The sequence below is a fragment of the Ochotona curzoniae genome, unplaced genomic scaffold (genome assembly GCF_017591425.1).
Source record: "Ochotona curzoniae isolate NIBS_2020 unplaced genomic scaffold, NIBS_Ocur_1.0 contig_883, whole genome shotgun sequence".
In the NCBI taxonomy this organism is placed as follows: Eukaryota; Metazoa; Chordata; class Mammalia; order Lagomorpha; family Ochotonidae; genus Ochotona; species Ochotona curzoniae.
Window position 1 is genome coordinate 20,453,341 of NW_024466599.1, and position 14,245 is coordinate 20,467,585.

Genomic DNA, 14,245 nt, shown 5'->3' on the forward strand with positions numbered 1-14,245 from the left:
TCCCTCATAGCCTAATCAAACAACAATCTTCCAAAACATAGGTTTTGCTTACATAAAACAGAGCTTGAGTGTTCCTACAACAAAACAACAACAAAACCCGAATTAACTCCTTCCCTTTAAATATGTAAATGTTGTTTCAAGATACTTTTCCTTTTTGCAACTTTCCTATGTCAACCAATATTACCTAAATTTGTTCTGCCATGGGAGGGTGTTATGGTCTTGATGTGATTTGTCCCCAAAAGGGTCACGTGTTGGAAACTTGGTGCCTAATGTGGTGGTGTCAAGAGGTGATGAAACATTTAAAAGGTGGGGCTAAGAGGGAGATAATTCGGCATCTAGAAGTGCCATCCCTGGGAGGAATTAATGCTGGTCTTCTGGGAAAAGTTTGTTCTTGAAAAAGAGTTATTACAAAAGAGAAAGCCTGGTTCCTCCTTAGCTTCCGACTCCCTGTCTCTTGTTTCTGCCTGGGTAATGCCATCTGCTGAGGTGTTCCCCAGAAGCCAAATCAACAGGGTCACCCAACTTTGGCCATTTCAGCATTCAAAAGTGAAAGGCAAATAAACTATAATTCTTTACCAGATACCCAGCCTTGGTTTTTTTTTTGTTACAGCCAATAGATAGCAGGTTTATAAAGAGGAAGGCATAGGAATTTTAAGAAAATTCTAAAGTACATTTATTCTCTGATATCTTTCTGACATATTTCACCAATTCCTCCATATCTCTTGGTGGCTGTAGGTGGTCTGAGCAAGAGAAGGCATGTGGAGGATATCTGCTTTCCCATGGTGACCCTCTGTTCTAGGATTCCTTCCTCTGAAGGAAGCTGACCAAGCCATGAGCATCTCCTCGGGCCACCTTCCCTAGGAACTCTATGGGAGGCTTGTCTTCTCATTCTTCTTTTTTTTTTTTTAAAGATTTATTTTTATTATGTTTTTTTTTTATTGGAAAGGCAGATATACAGAGAGGAGAGACAGAGAGGAAGATCTTCCGTCCGATGATTCACTCCCCAAGTGAGCGCAACGGCCGATACTATGTCAATCCGAAGCCAGGAGCCTCTTCCGGGTCTCCCATGCAGGTGCAGGGTCCCAAAGCTTTGGGCTGTCCTCGACTGCTTTCCTGGGCCACAGGCAGGGAGCTGGAAGGGAAGCAGGGCTGCCGGGATTAGAACCGGCATCCATATGGGATCCTGGGCGTGCAAGGCGAGGCCCTTAACCACTTGCGCCACCGCGCCGGGCCCTTCTCATTCTTTTAAGAAGGTATCTGGCTGACAGAAATTTCCTAGATCATTATAGAGAAGTTAAAGAGGTAAACTAAACTGGTTTTATCCAGGGTAGAAAAGGAAGCAAGAAATTGATCCCTTAAACTGCAATGGATACACTGCCAATGCAACATAAGCTACAAGGGCAGTAGGTGAGATAGGGAACTTCCTGGCAAGGGAGGAAGCATCTGCATAACTGGTTAGATCTTTTACTTGCATGTGCCAAGAATTTTTGCAGGATGAGAAGCTTCTGTTGGAATGTTGATGCTAGGTTAGTTGGTGTTTTGTGGCTTCTTATTCCTTTTCCTGATGTTGACCTCATAAGATAAGCCAATTCTGGAACTGAAGTCTCCCTCTGCTAACTGGCTACCCCTCAGTAGATGGATTCTTGGACAGTATGTAGACCCCTGACATCTGTGAGGACTGATGTTAGCCAGAGGCATTTACAAATCCCTAAGTTCATGAGTGCAGAAACATTTGCACAAGCTCCTGGCTTGCTCCCAAACCACATGCTTCTTGTTCATTGCCTCATGCCCCAGGTTAACCACACTTCCAACTTGAACTGAAGGTCAATCTATCACATTAAGGTGATTTTTCCTTTCCCCGACACATAAGGCCGTTTTGATGAAAACAGCAAAAACATCAACAGCACACACTTTGGGAAGGTTCTTGCAAGGCTAACAATGCATGAAAAGTCACAGCAGCACAAGGGGCTGGGTGGTCACGGGAGCATCCTGCCACAGGCAGTGATTGTCCTACTCCACCTTCAAAGGGCACAGGGTTCAGGTGCAGGTTTCTAGAAGCAACAGATGATTGGGTGTTCCATGGGCGTTCATGGATGTTCATGGAAAGCTTGAATGGAAAATGTTGGTTTGGGAGTGCCCTGGCCTTCTTTCCTGTCTCTACTTCATTCTCAGGCATCTCAGACCACTGGTTTCTTGGCCAAGGTTGAGAGTGCCCTTTCTAACGAACCAGTGAGCTGAGACAGGCACAGCAGGAGAACTGCATCAACGAAATAGATTTTTTCCCAAGTTTTGCATCACTCAAACCCATCTCCTCCACGTACTCCACTAAGAAACAACAAAGAATGCTTATAGCTATCATCCTGGGCCTCCTAAAGAATCAAGGAAAGACTGACCTCTTATATCTTAAAAAATAGCATTTGTTTATTTTACTTGAGATTGCAGAGAAATTTTCTGTCTTCTAGTTCGTTCCCCAAACACCTACAATGGCCAGGGAAGGGCCAGGCTAGAGACAGTAGTATGGAACTTAATCTAGGTCCTGCACATGGATGGTCGGGACCCACATACTTGTGTTCACCCACTGTCCCCCAGGATGTACATTAGTAGGAAGCTGTAGTGGTAAGCCAGGGTGTGAGTCAGGCACTTGGATACGGGATGCGGGCATTCCAGGAAGTACCGAAAGTGTTACATCTTAGCTGCTGCAGACACGTGCCCCAACTTTATTTCTCTATTGAGATCTACTTCATCCTACATAGCAATTGGACTTGAGGCAATGTATAATGGAAGGTACGTACAATATATGACATTGAAAACAAAAATACAAGATAAGAACACTTATACATGGATGGAGGGGGAAAGTCCATCAAAAAGCTTCCTAGATATAATTACTATGATGGAGTAGTGCATTTAGTTCAGAGCTTTCTGGAAACAATGGCAAAGAGGAAAAAAAATCAACAAATTGTTGTTCGGGAAAGATATACCTTCATGTGACAATAATAACTGAAATGAAGTGGTAACGTGGAACTTATACAAAAGAAGTTCAATGACACAGTGAAACTGTGCCCTAAAGGATCTTACAAAAAAATGTGATAAAAAATTTACATATAACTATTTCCTATGCTGTCCCTTAATAATAATTTAAGTCAATAAAAGTACTTAGCTGTGGTTTTTACCTAAGGGGAAAAAAGTAAAATACTGATCATTACTGTCAAACTGGGAGGAGGTTGAGGAGTAAGTAGAGAAATAACTGAAACCCAAATGGCAAGATATTGACAATTACTAAAGTTGCAGGGGTCCACCCTACTGTTGTATTTGCTTTTATACACTTGAAATTTTCCATAGTAAAATATTCTTAAAAATAGTTGAAAGCATTTGACAGCTAGGAAAGCTAAGCTAATATGTTTTCTAACAAAGACCCACCTCTGAGTTTTATTAAGCAGATATACTTTGATGAAGTTGTATTGTTAAGTAGCCACAGTTTGATGTGGGGTGTTTGGAACCTAATTATTTGGGTTGTGTAGCACTTGGTAATATTTTGAATTATCCCCTGAGCACTGTGGGCTGGTCTGGACAAGTGTGCCCATATTCTACTCACTATGGTTGTGTAACACAACAAAAGACCAGGGAGGGAGTGCAGGGGGAGCCGGGTTCAGATACCTTCACTGCAGTTCTTCAGGGCAAAGAAGTCCACTGCAGACAGGCTTCGGTTCCCGCTGGAGATGTATTCCAGGGCCACTCGGAATGGGTGCTCTGGGCGCCCGACTCTTCCCTGCAGCACAGTCCAGCTGGTGGGAAGCAGAGAGAAACACTGGTGAGAAGCAGGTCTACACTCAGAGAGGGTCCTGTCCTGCACTGCCTTCAGGTTTTACTTCTTCCTGCACACCAAGAAGTGGCACCCTGAGGGGCCTGAGCCCGGTGATTCGGACTAAGACCCAGACACGGCTTCCTCCTCTCCACAAACTCAGAGAGTCAGTTCTCAAACCCACTCTGGCCACGGACATCTCCTTTGCCGTATTCTTTGTCAAGCAACTGCAGGTCGTTGAATTATTTCAGTAGCTAGTCTTATAGGATAAGAATATAAATACCTAAGAAAACTTGGAAATGGAATCAGGGAAAAGTCTTCAAAAACCTTTATCACTCCATTTCTAATGACTTCTGGAAAGAATGCCTGGTTTGGGGGTTTTATCTGATACTGCAGTTTCAGGACACTCAGCTTTGCTATAGAGTTACTTAAGGGAAACTAGCAAGAGCTATTTCTTTACTTCAACAAAATTAAAGTGCACTGAAGCATGTATTTTGGGGTAGAAGGTACCTAAGATTGACGTGGACTTGGCAAAAAGGGGCAAACAAAAGATGATGGAAGCAGGTCAAATAGTTTGCTCTGTGCCCATCTATACACTCAGGGACACCGACACAGTCAGAGACCAGAGAATGAGCTAAATGAACATTTTTATACCTTGCTCATGTTATTAACCTATTAGAATAGCCTCCTGACATTGGTTGAAACATCATATTTATTTTCCAACATTGATCCAGATGCGAGTGCATATATATGTGTGGAGAATGGAAATTACTTATTTCATGTTTTATTTCCTTAAAAACCAATTATATTGGTGAGCAATGGACATACAACATTTTGCATATACAACATACACTAAAAACACATAATTTGAAGAGTTAAAGTGCAAGTACGTTGGTAGATTTTGATTTATAGATAACACCCATAAAATCGTCACATTATTCCACATTTCTCATTTCTAGGCTGCACTTGAGTATGACAATGCAAATGATAAGAAAGAGAAACCTAGCTTTCTAGTTTTTATTCATTTTTGGATTTTCTCTTTACTGGTATCCATTAGTCTCTCCTTTCTATTTTCTTTCATTTTTGAAAAAAAATATTTTCATTTTATTTGAAAAGCATTAGATAGAGGGAGATGTTCCATCTGTTAGCTTACTCCCCGAATGAATGCAACAGCTGGGGCTGGGCCAGGCTGAAGCCAGGATTCTGGAACTCCATCTGGATTTCTCATATGGGTGGTGGGGACTTGAGCTGTCATCTGCTGCCTCCCAGGACACGCATTAGCAGGAAGCTGGATGGGATGCCGCCTAGCTGAGACTTGAATTGGAATACTGCTGCTCAGAGATAACCCTTCAGCCCTGGACTGGGGATATCTTCCAGCTGTAACTGACATAAGTGAGAGCATGGTGAGTATGCTGCTCAGTGGGACAGCATGAGGTCTTAGGTAAAGAGGAAATGGTCATTTTGGTGCTTGTCTGCCTTGTTCCTGCTTTTTTCCTCTATTGCGATCATCCTGAATGAAGCTAACTTCACGGAATTATCAAAATGCTATCTCGGGGCAAATTCTTAGAATCTGAGTCAGTGTGCTTGCATATCTAAAACCGTGGCACAGTGCCAATCCTTCTGTAGTGAATCAGGGGCTGCATTTCTGCTTTTGCTTACACCATAGCTCAGCAAATCTCTGCTAACTTTCGCAGATGAAGGCACAGCTAAAGGCAGTCAACAAATTTCAACAGGGTGCTCCTGTTTCGTGTGCCTGGTGTCTGGCATGACGCTTGGGTATATAGCGGTGTCTCTTGAACGAACGGTGTAGTTTTATTCCCTACCTCTGCCCTTCCGTAGTTAATCCAGATCACTGGAGCCAATTCCTCAGCTGTTTAATAAAAATGTATTACATTCCTTCACAATAGACAGCTGTAGCAGGGATTATTGCTGCTGTAAAGTTTGTTCACTGTTACTGTACCCAGCAGGATTTCAATCCAAAATAAAACCGGTACAATTGAATAAGGAAAAGGAGGTCTTTCAGTTTAAATGTGGGACTGTCAAGGAAAGAAATATTTGGAAAGAAAATATAAATGAGAGATTCTTAGGGGAAAAAAAGGGAACAGATTATTTTTTCTTGTTCTGAAAAATAAAGGGCTCTATCTTTTGAGGGAAGATGGTGGTGAAAGGCATGAGTATTCATATTCTGCCAAAACTGTAGCTCTGTTCTGAGGAATGATGGATTTTAATTTCAGGTACACAGTGGCCCTGGACAATGATTTCCACTTCCATATTGACACTGGCCCTCTGGATAAATGTGTCAAGAGTTTTAGGAATTGGTTTCTGAGTTACTGATGTAATAACTTTTGTCTGGAATTCTCTGGCCTCCCATAGTTTACTGCTGCATCTTTAATAAGTTTCAGAGCAATTGCCAAATATGTATTTTATATCCAGGGAAATTGGGACTAGTAAAGGGCAAACTTATTCCTAAGGTCATACTTGTTTAAGAGATAGTCAAAAACCAGTGAAAAACACATGCAACTTCTCTCCTCCATTTTCTTTGCTTACATCCCAGTGGTCACAAAGCTAGCTCATTAGGGTCCTGTTGTTCCTTGCTTCAGCTGGTGCCAACTCTGTTCTGTTCTCGCAAGGGTGAAGGTTGTGTTCTGACCTATAGCTGCCCACAGACAATCATGCAGCTGTACCTATGTGCTGGGGTTTCATGACTTCTTAGCATTTGGGGCTTCAATCAATCACTTTGACAGTGTGGAATGTCCATCTGGACTTTGGAAAGCCAGAAGGTCTGTCTGGTCAGCCTGTCACAATCTATTATCTTCCTGGTGTCTCTCTGGAGTTCCTCGGTTCTAGGGCTGGCGCTGTTCCTCATCTGCCTGATGACTTTGAACAAGGCATTTTCCTACAAATGCCTGGAACTGTGCATGTGTTTTGGGCAATTAAGTATTCTCAACTGGAGAAAGTGTCTCTGAAAGAAAAAAAGACACTGACCAACCACTTTTGCTGAGGGACTACATCCCAATGAATAAATTAGAATCTATGGAGAAAGGCTGGTGAGTTGGTTTAAGAATATTAACAGTGTGACTCAGAAGTTGGAGGCAGAATTTAGAAAGGTCACTGAATTGGAAGCTAAGTCACCTGGGACCCTGTCCTGGATTTGAATGGGTTTAGGCCAAGCTTGCACAGTTTGAAGCTTTAGGGCCCTCATAAGCAAAGTAAAAGTTCTCTAAGGACCCATATTGATCTGATGCCTGTACTTCTCTAGGAGATTGAAGATGTCCTGGTGACACACTATTTCATGAAAGCCCCAAGAGCCACGCTTGACAAATAATTTCCCACAGTGGTGGGAAGAGCGTTATTAGTCATACAATCACGGATCTGTTCCTGCAGAGAGAAAGAGAGATTTATCCAAGGTCACATGTAGGGTTCTCTGCGGCCCTATGATATAGTGTTGCTCTTCAACTGCAAGACACAGAGACAATGCAGTGTACAGTTAGGTGTGTTTCAAACTGCTAGAATTGCAAAGCTAGCAAAGGATGTCTTAGAATTGCTGAAGGGATCATGGGTCTGGGTTTTGAGCACAGACACAGCAGTTAAGCAGTGAAACACACTGCCATTAAATCCACAAGAAAAGTGTGAGCATTTTTGACATGAAAACAAAAGGAAATTTCTAAGGCTCCCATCACGCCCATACCAGGTTAGTCTCTACATGTTTAAAGGAAACTGGCATGTCTGTTGCAGGGCAAGTTGCTGATGAGACTAAAGGATTGGCAGTTATGACTTAAGTGAGTGAAGGCATCAAGTGATTTCAAACCCAGAGTGGATGGTCCTTTGTGAAAGCATGTGAAGACCAGGGGCAGCAGTTGCCTCTGTGCACTGTACCAATGGGCCTAACAGCGATGCAGGGTGGGCTGCCACAGTCAGCCCTCAAACTCCACGAGCAGTACAGCAGGGTGCCCTTCTGAGATGGTTTTAGCAGCCGCAGTGGAGTGAGGCAAGGCCCATTTCCAATTTGCAGCGCCTCATCTAGGCACATGAGTAACCAGAGGGAAAAGAGTTCACTTCTCAGAACTTGAGTTTCCTGACTTAACACAAAGGTTGTGATGCTTGGTTTACTGGATCGTCCTGAGGATTTGTGAGAAAGGGTGTATGCAAGGTTGGTATCAGTGCTCTTTAGCATACAGTACTGGCTCAAGACAGAAAGCCATTCTTACAGAAGATAACAAACACTGAACCGTGCAAACAGCTTTACCTCAGTCACCCAAAAGCTACATGATGTAGATAAGAGAGAGTGGCAAACACATGGACAATTTATGAGTAGGAGCCACCATATCTGTTGAAACAAGTGAAAAACAAAGTTAAGTAGAACTTCTATGAGAAACACAGTCCCAGGAAATCTTGCTGACAAACACTACCATGCATATAAGTCAGAGCTGGAGGCTGATATCAAGTCACCTTCTTCTCAGAAGCCCTTAATGATTTCTATTTTACTTTGAGTAGAATTCAGTCTGTACTGCTGCATTCTCCTGCAACCTGTGCAAAGATGACTGCGTCAAGTTCTTGGTTACAATGTGTTGTATTGCATTGTGTTTCCCATGTAATTTCTGGTGTTTAACTGCACACTAGGTGATGTGTTAAATATTTGGGGAATGCTGAAGGCTTAAGATTTAGCATTGCACTCAAGGAGCAATATAGATAGAAGAGAAAGAATAATAGACACTGAAATTTACAGTGATGTGAGTTAAGTGTGAGCTGACGGAGTAATGCAAGCACTCCGTACAGCTGCCACCTAGAGAGCCAAGTGCTGTCTCAGGCTGGGCAATCAGGATCAATGCAACTTAAGAGTGTGAAGAGGGACAAATTTTGGTAAAGGGGCAATGTAGAAAGAGAGATGGGCATGAGCACATGAGCAGCGGCTGCAGAGACAGTGAGTTCAGAGAATAGTCTGGTGGGAGTTGATGGCTTTTACAAGATAGGATAACCCCGGTGTCTCACTCTGGCCCCCAGCCCCCCACCTTAATAACAGGGTGGTGAATCATTCATCATGGTGTCTCTGGTGTCCTAAACATCATAGATGCTCAACAAATATTTGCTGAATGAGTGAATAAGTGCACAAGCAGTGTTCTCTTAAATCTCACAAGATATCTGACATTTTGGGCCAAAAGTATGTGGCAGTGGAGTTGAGTTAATCTAAAAGTTCATGTTAATTTACTAGCTTTGGCTTCCATCCATTTAAGGCATAATGATGCCTTCCCTGTTCGAAGGAAAGTAAAGACTGGGAAAGTGTGGGAGCTGCAGGAAGCAAGTTGTATGACCACGTGGTTCATCACACAGTTCTTGGCTTCCCATTAATCAAAAGGAACCAGAGGATTATGATCATTGGAACTGGAAGGTATTTGAGTTCTCAGCTGGGGAAGGTCCCATCTGTAAATCTTTACAGTGCAGGATTGGATCAAATCAGTATGAATATTACTGCACCAACATCAGTAATAATATGATGCTCAACAACACTTAACAGATATTGATGGGTTAACAGTAAGCCTGGGTTAGTGTGAAGCCACAGTGTGGGAACGCTGCCTTATATTGTTATTTTAAAGCTTCTGGAGGTTGGAAACTCTCTTCCTGAGATTTTGTTCTAGTGAACAGAGCTAGTGAGCCAAAATGACAAAAGATATGGCCGTTCTCATATTCTGTACTGTCTGTGACAGCTAAGTCATTCAGGCACTGACTAACCCTCAAACTGGATCACCCAAATTCTTGGGTCACACTGAGGATGACAGAAGTCACCCAAATCCGACAACCAGCCAAGTCCCTGCCACTCAGAATTCAGTCACGTGACTATTACTCTTAGCAAGTGTAGCCCTGTCAGGGCCCTGGGTGCACTGCTGACACTCCTCCCTGAGAGTCCCTCCCAAGTCTCTCTCTTGCCACGTGTCCAGACAAGGTGTGAAGGTGTGAGGATTTGTTAGAAACAAAACAAATAAGCAAAAACTAAGCCTGTGGGAGCTTGTCCAGATAAATATAGGAAGAAAGATCAAAGTTAGCTGAACCTCTCTCCCTAATCTTATTCCTATAGGAAGAAAATAACACATAACTTTCATGTTTTCCTTTAAGAAACACTTTGTAGTAATTCTGTAGCAAATATAAACCATTCAGCATATTTTTTTTTATCATTTCCACTAAATCAGCCTGCATTTAAAGCATTTTTATGGGATATAGCAGGGGAAAAATGCCAGATCAATGTAAATTTTACAGTGAAGTCCTTTGTTGCTTGTTAATTTCCTGTAATAAGAACTCGTGGCAAGGGGCAGGGATCTTTCAATCCACGTAGCCTTGACTGCATTACTCATTTGCCCTTCATGTTTCCCACAAGTGAGATGGACATCCCTGGAAAGGGTCCGATCAGGTTGGGAATGAGGTTTTGGGTTGAGCCAGGATCTGGCTCCTACTCAGCCCCATGGAGAAATGCTGTGTTGAGGCTGGGGATGGTTGAGCCAACACGTGCCGTGGCAGGATGAGCTTCCTGGACCATTGTGTGACAGAGATGTCATGGGGGTAACAGGAACCAGGAGGTGGCTTGGCTTTCCTAGGATGCAGCTGAGAAGATGTTTCAAATTCGCTCACACCTCAGGTTGTTTCCCTGAAGTCTTTCAGCAACTTCCAGTTTTTTCTGCTTTCTGGTCCTTCCCTTTTGTCTTCTCCCTTCTTTTCCTCCCTTTGTTTTTCCTGCCTTTCTTTAAGAGAAACACGAACATGTGGATTAAGAGCAGAAGTTTTGGGGCTATAGTGAGTGCCTAGTCTTAGTTCAGATCTACCTGTTCTTGGCTGTGTGACTTTTTAATAAAAATAAAATAAATCTCTCTTTTCTTTAAAGAATCTTGGGCAAGGTGTCACAAATGGGATTTGTATAAAAGATAATACAGATATCCAATCAAAGGACTACACGGGAGCATTCAAGGAAATGAAAGTAGGAGCTTAACATAGTAAAACAAAACAAATAGATATAGAGGTAAGATATGTGAAATATAAGGAGCTATTTGAATGTCCAGGAAAATGTGTATTAAGAAAAATTATGCATAGATTGCATTTTATTTTACACCAAAATAATTTCATTTTGAATTCCATTGGTCCATAATAAAAGGGGGACAAATGAACATGCATTTGTGTTAGGATGTAAATTGATACCCAGGCAACTACTGGTTCTAATCCTACTGTCTGAGGGATTGGGATTTGCTCTAGTGTGTATGAAGAAGTGTGGAAGGGAGTTACTGGCCTTTTCCATGCTTTTCTGGGATGGGGTACTGATTATCCAGGTGAAAGAATAGTGAGTGAAAACATCTTGAAATCAAGAGTAGTGATTTGAAGATCCTGAAGTTGCTCTTTCCATCTTTCTGAATTTTGGGTTGCGCCCTGTGCAAGGTGCCTCCTCCCAGTGGCATCTGGTGAAGACGCCAGACTACAGCTGGGGAGTAGTCTCAGCTCAGTTCTGGGCCCAGGAAGCGAGAGGAGAGGAGGGGTGTTGGGTTGGTGCTGGCATATCCCAGATATGCCATAATCACTTTAGAATTATAGAAAGGAACACAAGGGGGAATTCCAATGGGATTTCCCACTCCACAAACTTGCCAGCCAGTGTTTCTGACAGATGGATGGTGGATTTTCCCTGATTAGAACCCCAGTTGATCATTTTGCCTTTCAAACTCCTACTGTGAGGAAGTGTGGGCACATCACCCACCAGTGGCCAGTGGGAATCTGAATTTGGTTTCCTCATCCTCTCTTCCTTCCAATAACTTAAACACCAACTGTTCATTTCACATACGATCCTTTTTTCTGAGCCAAATCAATGCTGTAGGTTCTGTTTAGCTTACATGTATATTTGTGTTAAAATACATCATCACAAGGAAGGATTAAGACAGCATTAAAACCTAAAATGTGGCTGTTCCCATAGGGTTCTTCCTTCAATCCAGTCTATCTGCAGGCCAAGCTCTGCATGCTGAGTGGGACCCCACTGCTGAGCTGTATTGCCAGGACTTCCAGGCGAAGAAGCAGCTCTCCCTGCCTATGCTTGAATGTTACCCAGCAGCTTGTCCTGTGCCCCACCCTCTCCTAGTGGCAATTTAAATGCCATTTAGCACTTTAATGTATCAATTGGTTTTAGTAACAAAGCAAGTCTCAGAGCTAAGTAAAGTGCTGACTTCCAAGCTCTAAGGTTTTGTGTCAATCAGAAATCGCTGGTCGTGGCAAGTCTGGTGCTGACACTTTATATGGCAGAACTGTGTGGTCCTGTGAGTAACTTCTGGAGCCAGGCTAAGGAATCAGCCAAACAGGGCTGGAAGGGACTCATGAAGTAGGGGTGTGGACAAACTACAAATTGAAACCTGCCAGAAAGATCCCTCTTTCCACACACTGCTCTGGCCCTGCCCCTTGCTGGGGTGGCCATTCAGGGATGCGGAGGTCACTTCCCAAGTCTTAGAATGGCCAGCATTTGGGGCACCTTGGTGAAGAGGGAACTATGTTATAGCGCTTGTATATATCAAGGTGTAGATGTGGATGCCAATGTGATAGCAGGTGATGGGGCTCGGAAAATTATGCCCCAAAGACTGATGCCTCAATAGGATGAAAGGCCTTAGAGTCCCTCCAACCTCCTATTATGTCACCCCTTCCTGGAAGCCTCCTTCGCTTCGTGACCAGATTTGCCTATGGAAGAACACATCTGCCTTCAGCTTTCCTACTGAAATGTCATTAACCAGAGAAGACTAAGCTTATATCCTAGGAAGAAAATCTGAAGTCTGTCACACCCCTGCACAGGCTTTCGTCACACATGATTGTTCTGTAGCTCAGTCCCATAGAGAATCCTTTATAATCCATTGTTTATATGTTAGCCCAAGAGAATTCATCTGCGGCCATTTTTACGTACTCCAAGCCCACTACGTTCCCCTAAGTCATTTGCTATCCTCCTGACATCTCCCACAGTGGAGAGGGTTTTTGTGCTTTGCTGGAAGGCTGCGTAATCCCACTCCTACGATTTTCCCCTGTGCTGTGATTTTGTCCCTTTTGCAAGCTAATAAGCTGGCATGTCTTTCCTCATACTCAATCTGTTTGTTTTCTTTAAGATTTATTTATTTTTATTGCAAAGCCAAATATACAGAGAGGAGACACAGAGAGGAAGATCTTCCATCCATTGATTTAGTCCCCAAGCAGCTGCAATGGCTGGAGCTGAAACAATTTGAAGCCAGGAGCCCAAAGCCTCTTCCAGGTCTCCCACACAGGTACAGGGTCCCAAGGGTTTGGGCCATCCTCTACTGCTTTCCCAGGCCACAAGCAGGGAGCTGGATGGGAAGTGGGGCTGCTTGGATTAGAATCAGTATGGGATCCCGGTGTGTTCAAGGTGAGGACTTTAGTCACTAGGCTACAATGCTGAAACCCCCATTCTGTTTTTATTATTTATTCCAGTGACTCTTTAGAGGGTGAAGAATAAATTTTTCTTTGTTCCTACACAAGGTTGACAGGTGTTGACTGGTGTGCAGATCCACTTCTATTCTGAAGCCAGAGGAGGGTTCCAGCCTCCATTCTGTGTCTGGAATAATCTCTTTAAAATTTAGACATGGCCCTAACTCCCCAATGTCCTTGGTTCCTGCCTCTGGCTTTTTGCAAGCACCAAGGCCCGTTCATGCTTCTCCATTTTGCTTATGGTGCTCCCTGTGTGGAGAAACCATTTCCTCTATTTTCTCTGCCAGGTTGCTCTTTATTTGTCAAGCCTCAATGTGGTACTGTTCAGAAATACAATTCCAAGTTTGGACCAGGGAGCAGTGTTGGGTAACAAGGGCAGTAAGTGCCTCAGCTGCCTGAAAAGCTTCTGGAAAAGCTTCCTGGAGGAGGTAACTCCTGTTAGAAAGACTGGATGGCAAGTTAGCGGAGTGGCTGGCCTCCTTTACTTCCAATAGGGTGATTGGAAGGATGGTGTCATTAGCTGAATTACTTCATCTCATAATCCATGGAGCCCTCTAAGTCTTACTGCCTCAGAAGGTGATGCTGCTTGGAAACAGGATATTTATCATTTACCCTAGCTTGATATGACCATGCATTGATACTCAGGGGAGTCTGAACACACTGATGCACACAGGAGGACATCCCAAAGGCAGAAACTGGAGCAACGTCTCTGGAATCCAGTGAATGGCAACTATTGCTGCCAAGCCCAAGGAAGCTAACAGAGAAGAATGGAACAGACTCTTGCTCATGGGCCTTGGAGAGAACCAATGCTGTGGATACCTTGATCTTGAGCTTCTCGTGAGATGGTGAAGGTTGGTTGTGTAAGGCACTGGATGCTGGTACTTGTTATGACAGTCCTCGTTGACTTACACTGGCAGATGGTACAAAGCCATTCTCAGAGACTAAACACACTGGAAAGTACTTTCACAGTGTCTGGATGGAAGGAATCACCTGAAAGCCGCCTCT

The 14,245-nt window shown here is 43.4% G+C and overlaps 1 protein-coding gene across 1 annotated transcript in view; it reads right to left on the reverse strand.

Annotated features, from left to right (window-relative positions):
* Nucleotides 1-14,245, reverse strand: part of ALK (ALK receptor tyrosine kinase) — a 667,016-nt gene that overhangs the window by 154,798 nt on the left and 497,973 nt on the right. Inside the window, exon 5 of the mRNA XM_040993973.1 lies at nucleotides 3,655-3,782. Within this exon, the coding sequence (XP_040849907.1) occupies nucleotides 3,655-3,782 (128 nt within the window). The remainder of the gene's footprint in view (nucleotides 1-3,654; nucleotides 3,783-14,245) is intronic.